The sequence below is a fragment of the Trachemys scripta genome, chromosome 1 (assembly GCF_013100865.1).
Source record: "Trachemys scripta elegans isolate TJP31775 chromosome 1, CAS_Tse_1.0, whole genome shotgun sequence".
NCBI classification, from domain to species: Eukaryota; Metazoa; Chordata; order Testudines; family Emydidae; genus Trachemys; species Trachemys scripta.
In genome coordinates, this window is record NC_048298.1 from 10,083,998 (window position 1) to 10,096,407 (window position 12,410).

Below are 12,410 nucleotides of genomic sequence, written 5' to 3' on the forward strand. Positions count from 1 at the left end.
TCAGCAACTCAAATTATCTCACTTCCTCAGGCTGCTCCCTTTGGCTATGCTTGCGTGAGGGTGACACATGAACCCTATGTCCTTGTATGGACGATAACCCAGCTGGATGTTACCAGATACTTAATTTAGCCTGCATTAATTATAGACAAATCCAGCCTGAGTAACTGGGCTGGACATTTGGGATCTCTCCCCGCAGGCCTTGGAATGGGAACAAAACCATTCGAGGGGCATTGCTGGAGTAACCCCCCGCAGGCCTTGTGCACACCGCTGGGTAAGAGTTGCACTGTCAGAGATGGCCTGGCTGGACGAGCTGTCAGAACTTTTCAATTTGTATCTGCTACACCGGGCTTGATTCTGATCTCACTTACGCCAGTGAAAACAGGGGGAATGCCACTGGAAACAAGGCAGTTACACTAGTGTAACTGGTTACGCTGGTGGAAGAACCAGGCTCTGTGATTTGTTGACTCTTTCCCTCAGATTAACGACAACTGAGCAGTGACCAGATCAGTCAGCAGGATGGGGGTAAATCTTCGGCCGTTTGCTCATTTCTCAGAACAAGTGGAAGGATATGTTTTTGGCCACTGGCACCCCTTACCACTGACCTGGTTCCATTAGTACCACTGTCTATTGTGGGCTAACGTCGTAACAAGAGCCTCCAAAACGTCAGTGGCCCCCTGAAGGAAACTGGTTTCATCTCATATGTTTTGACTTCCTGCATTTTCTTGGTGAGCTTCTCTAGGAGGCCACCATATTACAACTTACCTAGGTATGCAGGATCCCTGGGTCTTCCCTCCCTTTGTGGTTCAGGAATCAGAGCTGGTGCACATCTCTTAAATGTTTGGACATTTTCTCCTTTGTGAAAAATGTTTGCTATGTTTTGACCGGCTCTATCAGGGATTCCCGTTTGGCAAACAAAGGGCGGGCTCATGACATCAGTGCACAAAAGAGTGGAAAAGCTGGTTAGGCAGCGTCCATCCCATCCCAACTTTGGTTATAACCTCAGCCCCAGTGAACATGGCACTACTCTAGGGGCAAAGTGTCATCTGAATACCCAGCAACCCGGCTGGGGAAATCCATGCTTTGTGTTTGCCTCTCAGATCTCAACTCCAATATATTGCTCTTCTTCCCTACCTGGTTTCCCATGATGTCAGTCCAACTGTGCACGTAGGGAGAGCAGAACTAAAAATCTGAGCTGAACGGAGAAGAGTGATCACATTATAGCATGTCTAGCTATGTTTCTTACATAGGTGTCTGGCCCCTATTACTGTAGTATTTGAGCACCTCATAATCTTTCATATATTTATCCTTGCAACATCTCTGTGCAGTAGAGACATGCTCTAATCCCCATTTTACAGATGGGGAACTCAGGCATGGAGGCCCAGATTCATAAATGTATTTCAGGACCTAAAGATTCAGAGAGGCACCTAGAGGGATTTCGAGAAGTGCTTATGCAGGTGAGGCACCTAACTCCTCTGGGAGTTGGGCAACTGGGCCCCACATAGGCATAGGTCCTACATAGGCATAGCATTGACCATCCAGGGGAAAAAAATAGTGGGGGCTGAGGACCCACCAGCCACACCTGGGGCCCCGCTGATTAGCTCTTTGGCAGCTGGGGGAGGGCAAAGAGTGGGCAAGGGCCTCAGTGGTGGAGCTGAGTCAGTGGTGGAGCTGGGTCAAGAAGAGGCGGACTGAGGGCGGGGCCTCAGAGGAGGGGCCGGAGCGGGGGCAGGAAGGGGTGGAGTCAGCGCTTAAGCACCTATCTGCACTTTTAGGTGCCTGAATGTCTGTGAAACTCTGGCCTTAGGTACCTAAATCCTTTGTAAATCTGTCCCAGAGAGACTAGTCTAAGGTCATACAGGAAGCACATGGTGGAGCATGATCTTGAATCCAGGTCTCCCAAGTTCTAGGGAGGTGCCCAACAACTAGGCCATCTGTCTTCTGTATGTAGTAATTGTTTGTGTTTGATCAGAGCTTCTGCACCAAAAGCTAAGGAAATACAGTACTTCCTCTGGCGTTCTGCTGAACCAGCTTAAGAATGTCAGTAGATAGTGTTACAGATGGGGAGAGGGAGTTTCTATGTCTAGTGAGTGAAGATATTAGAGACACAAGGTGGGTGAGGTAATATCTTTTATTGGACCAGTTTCCGTTGGTGAGAGAGACAAGTGAGTCAGGATGGCTATTTGGGGATGGTTTGTGTGGGTTGGGGGAAGGAGAAATGGGAACCATTTAGGCAACAGTTCAGAACAATACCGTTCAGATTAGACTTTTCAAACCCAGCTCTGAATTTCTTGAAAGTCTTGGATCTCAAAGGTTTTGTTCATCCCATTGGAGATAGGGGCTGAGCACAAAGTTTAGATCCAAAGCGTCCTATAAGGTAGGCGTGTTGGTAAATAAGGTTTTGATTTGGGTTCATTTCTAATTTGGATGACAATGTTAATAATGAAACTTGTCTTAGTTCCTCAGTGTGGAACACCAGACAGGATTAGGTAATAGTAAGAAATCTCAGAGCCAAAATTCAGAAGAAAATCAAAGCAGGAGACAAGGAGCCAGTTCAGATATTAAATGTGATATGCCTTTAAGAGGCAATCTGTGATGTATCTATTTGGCAGTATTTCCACTTGATGGGGGGGGGCACAAGTGAAATGGCAGAAATTGTATGTCTGCAATGCCAATCCACAGTACTATGAAGTTGAACCTGAGCCAAAAGACAGCTCAGTTCAACAGTTATTCTGGTATAACCCTGAGCATACTGTTGGTGCTCACTAAGGGATAGTGCTGAAATCGGGGACCTTGGGGACATTACTGTACATGTGTGTGTCTGTATTGTTACAGACATACTTGCTGACAGGTATTTTGAAATAAATTACCAAAATAATTGAAACTGGCATGATTATATAGTGTTATTTTGACAAATAAAATTTGCAGAATTTTAAAATATCCTGTGCAGAATTTTTAATTTTTTGGCACAGAATTTTTAATTTTTTAGCGCAGAATTCCCCCAGGAGTAGAATAGGCTTGGCTGGAATTCAACAAGCAGGAAGTGACATGATCCATCACTCTAGGTTTAAGTACAGAAAGACCCACCCTTTCAAAGTTAGATGACTAATAATGGGCTCCTAACTCCGAATGTAAGAATCTAATGGGAAGTTTCCTTCTTATCAGCAGTGCTGAGCACTCCCAGCTCCCACTGACGTCACTGCAAGTGAGAACCAGGCCATCCTCTTTTACAGGCCCGATTAAGGATTTAGGTGTGGGATTTTCAAAAGCACATCACATTGGCCTAACTCTGCTCCTGCTGGAGTCAATGGGAGTTTAACCATTGACTTCAATGGGAGCTAAGTTTAAGCCAGCATTGAGTGCTTTTTAAAACAACACACTGGGTGCCTAAATCTAGGCCTCGTAAGCATATTTGGAACACTAGAGTGGATGTTAGATCTCTCTGTTATTCCCATGCAACTCCCTTTGTCACTAAGAGGAGAATTTGGCTCTTTACTTTTATCCCTTTTCCCTTGTTATAATATGATTTTTTTCTCTTAGATACAAAAGGCCTGATTCTCAGCTGGTATAAACTGGCATAGCTCCGTCGACCTCAATGGAGCGAAACTGAGATACACCCGCTGAGGATCTGGCCCCACGATGCACAAGGAAATCCGGTTATTGACATTAGCAGGAGAGGCATGCTCCTACGTAAGGGCACAATTTGGTTTTACACTTGCTGTCATGCAGAAATAGACGTTAGTCCATAGCACAGTTTTTAATATCCAAATGCGTCCTGACTTTGGTTCCTTACCACCTGGTCGAAATGCCCCTGAAGAACGCACAGCAACGCGCCCATCACAATTTTAATGGCTTTTCGGAGCAGCTCCTTTCTTTGTTCCCCTTTAACCACATTTACGCTGACTCGCCAATCGTACCCAACGTTTTATTAAACTGTACAAACAGCACTGACATTTTAAAAATTCATGGTAACGGTTCTAATTAAACATGATGACTAGCGGCAAACAGCGTGCACAGATTTCGCCTACATTTCATACAGCACAAACAGCGACTTCACAAGAGGCAGGAGACTCACATTACTGGGATATTCTTTTAACAGCACGGTGGTTTTCTTTTCTGTTTTAGATTTTCATACTGCTGCCCATCACCGTATTACGCTGAGTGCCCATTCCCTCACATGGGACCATGGCCACTGACACTGATATCCACAGCGTGGTTGCACAGGTAGAAAGCCTAAGACAGTTTTAATTGTAATGAGTCACAAACATTACATTGCCCTTGGAAATCTCTAAATATTCCTACAGATCCTCAGCTGGAATAAACCAACATAGCTCCACTGAAGTCAACAGAGCTACACAGAGCAGAGAATCTGGCTCTTTATTTCTGCTTTGACATGATAACCAGGCTAAATATTTCCATAAGACTATCAGTGAAAAGCAGTAACTTAGAGGCATTAGATCTTTCCGTTTCTATCTCTTGAACGGCAACTGAATAAATAGGATGGTAGTTTTGCAAATCTCAGAAGACAGCGTACATTTATTGTAAAGGATTTCCACTAAAATCTCATTACTGCTACAATATTTTTTGCCCCAAACAGAACATAATAGGTCAGCAACTTCTTGTCAACAGTTGAGAGAAAATAATTGCCATACCATGCAATGTATTGTCTCATCTTTAGAGTGTTGTGTGCAGTTTTGTACCTTGATTCAGGTCCCTGCTGAATACCAAAGACCAGGGGCAGCATCATTTGTAGCAGTATTAAGTTGTTCAGTCTTTGAAAGTACTGAATACTATCTTTCAAGTTAATACCTGCAGGGCAATGACTGGAGGCCCAATCTTGAAATCCCTAAATAATGTTTTGGGGGAGAGTCTCTCCATAATCCTGACCAGGTGTTAGGCAGGGGGAGGGATAGCTCAGTGAATATTGACCTGCTAAACCCAGGGCTGTGAGTTCAATCCTTGAGGGGGCCATTTGGGGATCTGGGGCAAAAATCTGTCTGGGGATTGGTCCTGCTTTGAGCAGGGGGTTAGACTAGATGACCTCCTGAGGTCCCTTCCAACCCTGATGTTCTATGATTCTAAGAAGAGACTCCCCCAAAGAGAACTCAGCCCAGATCTTACCCTGATGCTGGGACAGGAGTTTAGAGCAGCATTTCCCAAACTTGGCCACCAGGGGCTTTTCTTGCGGCCACAGTCCCTGGGCTCTGTGTGTGGGGAGTAACAGCCCCTCCCTCTCCCTGTTGCTCCTGGATGCACCACCTTGGTGTTGGTTGCTGGGGCTGTCAGCAGGGGTTGGGCCCTGCCCCCCTTTGGAGACACGTGGGGCACAATGCTGGGGGAGCCGGCAGCCGGTGAGTTCCCCACCTTCCCAAGGGTGGTGGGGCTCAGGCTTCGGACTTCAGTCCTGGGGTGGTGGGCTAGCAGGGTTTCAGGCTCTACCCCCCCACCTCTCCCTAGCCCCTCATCCAGGCCTTACTTTGTTCCCAGGCTTGGCAGGGCTGAGTAAGTCTGCTGTGAAAAGAGATATTTGTAGGTTAATATCACTTTTCACAACGGACTTACTAGCTAGCAATAAATACATTATAACGATATGGACTTGCATAGGTGCATATTTAATTGTTTTTCTTAAAGCTAATCAAGCATTTTAGGAAAAAGTGTGAGAGCGGCCACCAGCAAGAGTTGGTGGCCGCACGCTGAGGCCACCAAAAAATTTGTCCTGAGAAGCCCTGATTTAGAGAGTCCTGTGTGAACGAACACCCATAGGGTACGTCTACCTTTGGAGCTGGGGGTGTGATTCGCAGCTCCAGGAGACCCAGCCACACTAGCTTTGATGGAGCTGGCGGGCTAAAAACAGAGTGCAGATGCAGTGCTGTGAGCGACTGGGGACGGGGGATGGCCTACCTGAGTGTGTACGTGGCTGAGATGCTAGGCGTGAACTTGGGGCAGCTCGATCCTCGCGCGGCTTGCGGTGCCACAGCCATGCTCTAAGTTGAGCGCACTAGCTCAGGCAGAGCTAGCGTGGGTACGTCTCCTCGAGCTGCCAATCACACCCCCAGGTTGAAGCACAGCCACGCCCATACAATGCAGAGGCGATGAATAAAGCTCAGAGCTGAGCCTCAGTGCATTGACCTAGGGCGAGATGTTTAGTCTGTGGTTTGAAGACCACGTCTACATGTCCCCAGCCTGCGCAAGTGTAAATCCCTGCCTGCGCACCTAGGCAAATCGAACATTTCTGTGCATGCAAGGATTGGAATTTGCACCCGTAAAGCCCGTCTGTCCCAAGGCTATTTTGTGAGGGCAAATTCTAACTCTTGCCTAGATCAAGGCGTTTTCAAAGAGTGCAGGCCGGTGTTCGTCTTCGCCAAGTGCACGGAGGTGTACGTACAATTTTACAGGTGCACAGGTGGGGGCTGAAAAGAGACCTACTTGGAAAGGTAGCCTTCTAGGAGAGCCAATTCTTGAACACACAACCCTTTACTCAATGGAAGTTTTGCCTCAATAAGAACATCAGGACTGGACACTGGAGTAGCAAATCTGAGACGCACCGCTAGGGCCGAAATGCGGTTGTCTTACTCACACGAGGAGTCCCACCGGCTATGTGTGTGAATAAGGTGACAGTATTTTGTACCTACTCCTTTTCTATTGCCTTCAAATTCAAGAGCATCCAGAAAAGAGAGAGAGACCAGAAAGAGAGTTGGTCATTAGTGAAGTACGTTTGGCATCTGCTACAGGATACCACCAGGTGGAAACCCACAAACACGGTATCAGCTTTCACTGGTGAGTGCTTCTGTTCAGGTCCTCGTCCAAATGAACCATTCTTGGTTTTCAGTTGATAGAAGTGTTACTCAAATCAATTCACAGAATTCCTTTAGCAAGGAGGGTGCTGGGGAGGGCAGATCTCAGGATAACATCCTCTCCATTTTAGGGTTCACAAATGAAAAGTTGCTGAACATATTCTGGTCCATGCTGTTAATCAGCGCTCTGTCTGCACACGACAGTCTAGGTTTTTCATTGAGAAACTCCTTGTCAAAGTTGCTACAGTCACTTGCGGATTTCTTCAAGAAGGAAGAAGAAAAGAACGAAAAAATCAGTTGTTTCATTTCACAGCATTTACCATTTATCCAAATCTAATCTAATGGTATATTTAAGGCACCCATATCTTTGGTATCTAAGGGCATGTCTATACTGTAGCACTGTAGTGTAGACACGTCTTACATTGCTGGAAGGGTTTTTGCGTTGATGTAGTTAATCCACCACTCCAAGAGGTGGTAGTTAGCTCAACAGAAGAATCCTTCCATTGATCTAGCCACATCTACATTAGGGGTTAAGTCGACCTAACTATGGTGCTCAGGGTGCAAAATTTTTCACAGTCCTGAGCAATATAGTTAGTTCGATCTATTTTTAAGCGTAGACCAGGCCTACGTATCCATCATCCTGGGATTGGTTACCTTGGTATCAGTGTGGTATCAAAGTATCCAGTACCTTGGTGTCAATCACCTATCTATCACCGTGCTATCTAAGTACTGTAAATGGGATTACAGATTATATGGGCAACAGTGTGACCCCGGTGAATTCTATCATGTAGGGATATTAGAAAATTGGTTTTTCTTTCTGTAAAACAGGGATAATTATGCTTATGTATCAGTCTGTGAAGGCTAATTAACCTGTGTTTGGAAGGGACTTTGAAGGTAAAAGGCTCTACATAAATGCTGTGTTGTAAGTACTATATAAATGCTCTTGCTATTATTGACAATATCAATGTTCTCCAGATTTCACAGAGAAGCTGATGGCTCGATTTGGTTTTGTACCTTAATTCTGTGTGTCCTAATGAAGGCAAATCCCATGGCACCAGTGCTTAATTTGTAATGAAAGATGTGCCGGGGCTCAAGCGATTAGGTGCTGGGCCTCAAACCATTTTTTTACATTCATAACTGATGCAGCAAGCCCAGAGGTGCCAAGGCTATGAACTGCCAAGCCTACAGGTGCCCCTGGCAAGCCCTGGCAGAAATTAAGCACTGCATGGGGTACCAGAAGTTAGGTTCAGCATTTTCACATTTGGATGTCTATGATTAGGTGCTTCAGTATATACTAAGGCACTTAACCAAAGGCCAACATTGTCCACCCTGTGTGTCCAAAGTCAATCCACGTGGAGGGATCAGGGACTGATTTGCAGAAGCGAAGAGTTGCCACAACTCCGCATGAAGTCAATGGGTGCTGCAGGTGGGAAATCAGCACAACTAAAAACAAGGCCCTAGGTGCCTAAATGTGGGTTGAGGTCCCTGACATTAGACCCCGGAGCTTGAAAATATTGCCCAGTATGTCTGACCAGAGGCGACTACATTTGAAAGTGTTGGTCTGAATCCCGCTGGTGCTCTCCAGGCAGGCTGTTCTGATTGGCTGTTGGTGCCTGCTTCAGTGCTGGTACGGAGAACCAGTGGCATAGCCACAGGTGGGCCTGGGTGGGCCAGGGCCCACCCACTTAGCATCCAGGCCCACCCCCCAGCCCGGGCTCTGCTCTGGTCCCAGCGCTTGCCCTGCTCCTGCCCGATGCTCCAGCCGGGGAGTGGGGTCAGGGTGCGGGGACTTGCTCCACTCTGCCTGCCTGGCGCTCCTGCCGGGGCCTGGCGGGTGGAGCAGGAAAAGCCCCTGTGCCCTGAGCCCATTCCCCCGGCTGGAGCACTGGTGGGGCGGGTGGAGTGGAGCAAGCCCCTGCGCACCCACCCCGATCTCCGGCAGGAGCACCGGGCAGGCAGAGTGGGTGGGGATGTGGGAGCACCCATTTTTCCGGGGCCCTGGGTTGGCCCAATGGCTAATCCACCATTGAGAGAAGGGCGAGCAAGTGGGCAGCCGGTGGCGGTAGAGGAGATCTTCAAAAAAGGTAGGCCCGCTGCCTGGGTGAGCCGGGCCCCTGCGTGGGGGAGTGGCACCTGGAAGAGAGCCGGGAGCCATGCATGCTGGAGAGCAGCATCTCCTTCCAGAGCTTGGTGCATGCCCAGGGCCCCGGGGAGCCCCTGGGCAGAGGGTCCATCCATTGCCCCCCCGCAAGGCTGGCTGCATGGGGTGGGGAGAGGCAGGCCCCCCATCTCTGCTGCCCTCCCAGCCCCCTCATAATTGCCCACCCACCCGAAATCGGAGCCCACCCAAATATTCTATGCTGGTTATGCCACTGGGGTGAACGCACAGTTCAGGAACAAAAGAATGTGGTAAGAAAAGCGTTTTGATCGGAGGGACCTAAGAATAGTCCTTACCACTCTGGGTTTGAATGGTGGCTCCATCGCCCGCTCTTCTAGAACCTCCCAGTTTATCTCCTGGAAAAAGGCATGCTGGCGGATGTTCCCCTTTGCTCCGAGCCGCCTCTCAGGTTCTCTCACGAAAAGCTGGAAGTTAGCAGAGAGCAGAGCATCTTACTCTTCTGTGGATAGCACCGTCTGACTAGCACACACGTAGCCAGGGTACGTGTCACCCACGGTACCTCTTTACTCAGTGAAAACATGAATCGTGCAGGCAAAGTGGTGCTGATTCCTAGGCCCACATGCCAAGCGGGAAGTTGAATCATCTTGTCCTGTCCTCATTATTTCAGTTTGAAATTTGAGGCCAATTTTTCAATGTCAGCCATTAAGCTGTGCCCTCAAAACATGCTGGTGCACAAGCAAATGGTGAATTGTGAACAAAATAGGTGCTTAGATGCACAATTACTGCACCTGTTTGCCTGCACAAATGCCTGCACAATTACATGTGTGTACAATTACCTGTGTGAGGATGAATATTTTGTAGATAAATCTGAGGCATCAGTGTTGGAAAAATTAGGCCTTGACGGCTGGAATATTCATAAGGAAGGTGTTGCCCACCTTTATTTTTACCAAGCATTCCAGTCATCTGGTCTTGCATTTTGTGGGGCTCTCTGAATCAGAAAGGCTGCTAAGATGTGGCAAAGCTACTTAAAAGTCACTCCTTGCACCCTGTGTGTTGTCTTCCCTTCTGTCGGCACTTTTACCATGACACCTTGGCCCAGGGGCACTGGAACAACGGGGGCTATGCCCTCCCACTTTTTACCGGCCGTAAGGACGAGCAACGGGGGAAAGGGGTGGGGCCTCAGGGGAAGGGGCAGTGTAGGGGTGGGACCTTGGGGGGAAGGGGCGGTGTGGGGGCGAGGGCTCAGGGGGAAAGGGCGGTGCGGGGTGGGGCCACGGTTCGGGCGCCCAGGGCCCCCTACTGTTAGGAAGCTTCCACCATCCCTGCCACGGCCACAGGTTCCCTTGTTTATCATCATCAACTGAAAAGATAGAAGACTTTTCTAGCCCTAGAAGAAGACGGTTGTCTATGACACAGATTTTCAAAAGAGTTGAGCTCTCCTGCAGGCCCCTAAATGAAATGGCATGTAGAGTGGGTCAGGGATGTTTTGACAAAATGCGTTTTCACTAGAAAATGCCAATTGGACAAAAATGAGACTTTCTGTAGGTGAGCAGTGTTGTAGTAGGCGTGCTGGACCCAAGGTATTAGAGAGACAAGAACATATCAGGTTTAATGAAAGTTTCATGGGGAAAGGTTGCTTAGGTCCAGGATGGAATTTCTGGATAGAGAGAGAGGGAGAAAGACTGTCCCCTCCCAACATCCAAAAAGACCAGTGACTACAGAATCTGTTGAGAGGTTGGTAACCTAAGTTCAAGACCCATCTCTCCCTGACTCAGACCCGGGTCTCTCCACCTTAGCTAACCACCTTGGCTACAATGGCATGGGTCTCTGTGTGTGTGTTTTCATGAAAATCTTTCAAAGGTCTCTGTTCTCGTCCCAATACAGAACAGGACAATTTCTTTTTAAATCTCAGAAACTTTTGCGCGACAGGAAAACCATTTCCTGCCAGCGCTAGTGGCCACATTTTCCCAAGTGCTCAGCGCCCAACAGCTCCCATTGTTCTCGACACAAGAACCTGGCTGCTGAGCTCTTTGGGCAACCTGGCCCCCCAGTTGTAGGTGCTGAGGTCTTTTGAAAATCTGGCCTTTTATCTGGGGCAGGACCATGTCTTTTATGTGCATGCTCCTTAGCAAGCAAACACAGCTGCTGTTCAACAACTAATAAGCAATAAGATCTAGGGCCAAAGGTAGCCACTGAAGAATCAGATGGAAGGAAATCCCAGCTACCCTTATTTGAAAAGAATGGAGTCTTCGGTTGTGTGCCAGCAAATCATAACGTGGCCGCAGTGTTGAAATAGACCAAAGGAGATTGATTGCGCAGCTGTAATTCAGCTATGCAGAGTTCCCTCTGCTAAATTAAGTGCTTATAATAATGGAACTAAATATTGCAACATGTATAACTATATAAATTCAGTGCTAATGGGAAGTGGCCAATAACCAGGCTAATTGTCTCTTTCTCAGCAAGGGAGTTTAGTGTTTAGCAATAAGGATGATTTTTATTTCTGATACTACATTAAATAAAGCTCACAAAGGCTCAGTTTGCTTGTGCAGAAAGATGGCATCGTATTCACCAAAGAGACTCCTAGTCAGGCCTCCATAATCTCTGTCTCACACGTTGTGCTTTGTTTTAGCAAGCATGTATGTACTTCATTATTGTTTATTATTCTTATTATGGTGGTTCCTAGAAGCCTGAGTCCTGCTGGCCTAGCTGCTGTTCATACATAGAACAGAGAATCCTTTTTCTCCATTATTATTGATGGAGCATTTATTGACACATACATATCATGGTCCTTCCCCCAAGTCCAAACCAGAAAGACTAATATGAGACATGAGAGAACAAGGTGGGGGATGAAGACGATGTGGAGATCAATGTAGGCGTTAAGACTAAGGGGGCCTGGGATCAAGCCCATTGTGCTCTGAGATCCTCAGACAAACCACTGTATATAATCGTGTATCCAGGTTTGGTCCCCCGACTACAGAAGGGATGTGGACAAATTGGTGAGAGTCCAGTGGAGGGCAACCAAAATGATTAGGGGGGTGGGGCACATGACTTACGAGGAGAGGCTGAGGGAACTGGGTTTATTTAGTCTGCAGAAGAGAAGAGTGAGGGGGCATTTGATAGCATCCTTCAACTACCTGAAGGGGGGTTCCAAAGAGGATGGAGCTTGGCTGTTCTCAGTGGTGGCAGATGACAGAACAAGGAGTAATGGTCTCAAGTTGCAGTGCGGGAGGTCTAGGTTGGATATTAGGAAACACGATTTCACTAGGAGGGTGGTGAAGCACTGGAATGGGTTACCTAGGGAGGTGGTGGAATCTCCATCCTTAGAGGTTTTTAAGGCCCAGCTTGACAAAGCCCTGGCTGGGATGATTTGGTTGATGTTGGTCCTGCTTTGATCAGCGGGTTGGACTAGATACCTCCTGAGGTCTCTTCCAACCCTGATCTTCTATGATTCTATGTGATTATTTCTCACCATAGGACTAAGCCCATTTCTCTGCAGACCA

The 12,410-nt window shown here is 47.6% G+C and overlaps 1 protein-coding gene across 3 annotated transcripts in view; it reads right to left on the bottom strand.

Annotated features, from left to right (window-relative positions):
- Positions 1–3,908: 3,908 nt before the first annotated feature.
- PRKCQ (protein kinase C theta) overlaps positions 3,909–12,410 on the bottom strand; it is a 92,938-nt gene continuing 84,436 nt past the window's right edge. For all 3 annotated transcript variants that reach the window (XM_034764444.1, XM_034764435.1, XM_034764455.1), the window contains 2 exons: positions 9,246–9,374; positions 3,909–7,052 (listed from right to left, as the gene is read on the bottom strand). In XM_034764444.1, coding sequence (XP_034620335.1) covers positions 6,897–7,052; positions 9,246–9,374 — 285 coding nt within the window. In that variant the 3' untranslated portion in view covers positions 3,909–6,896. The remainder of the gene's footprint in view (positions 7,053–9,245; positions 9,375–12,410) is intronic.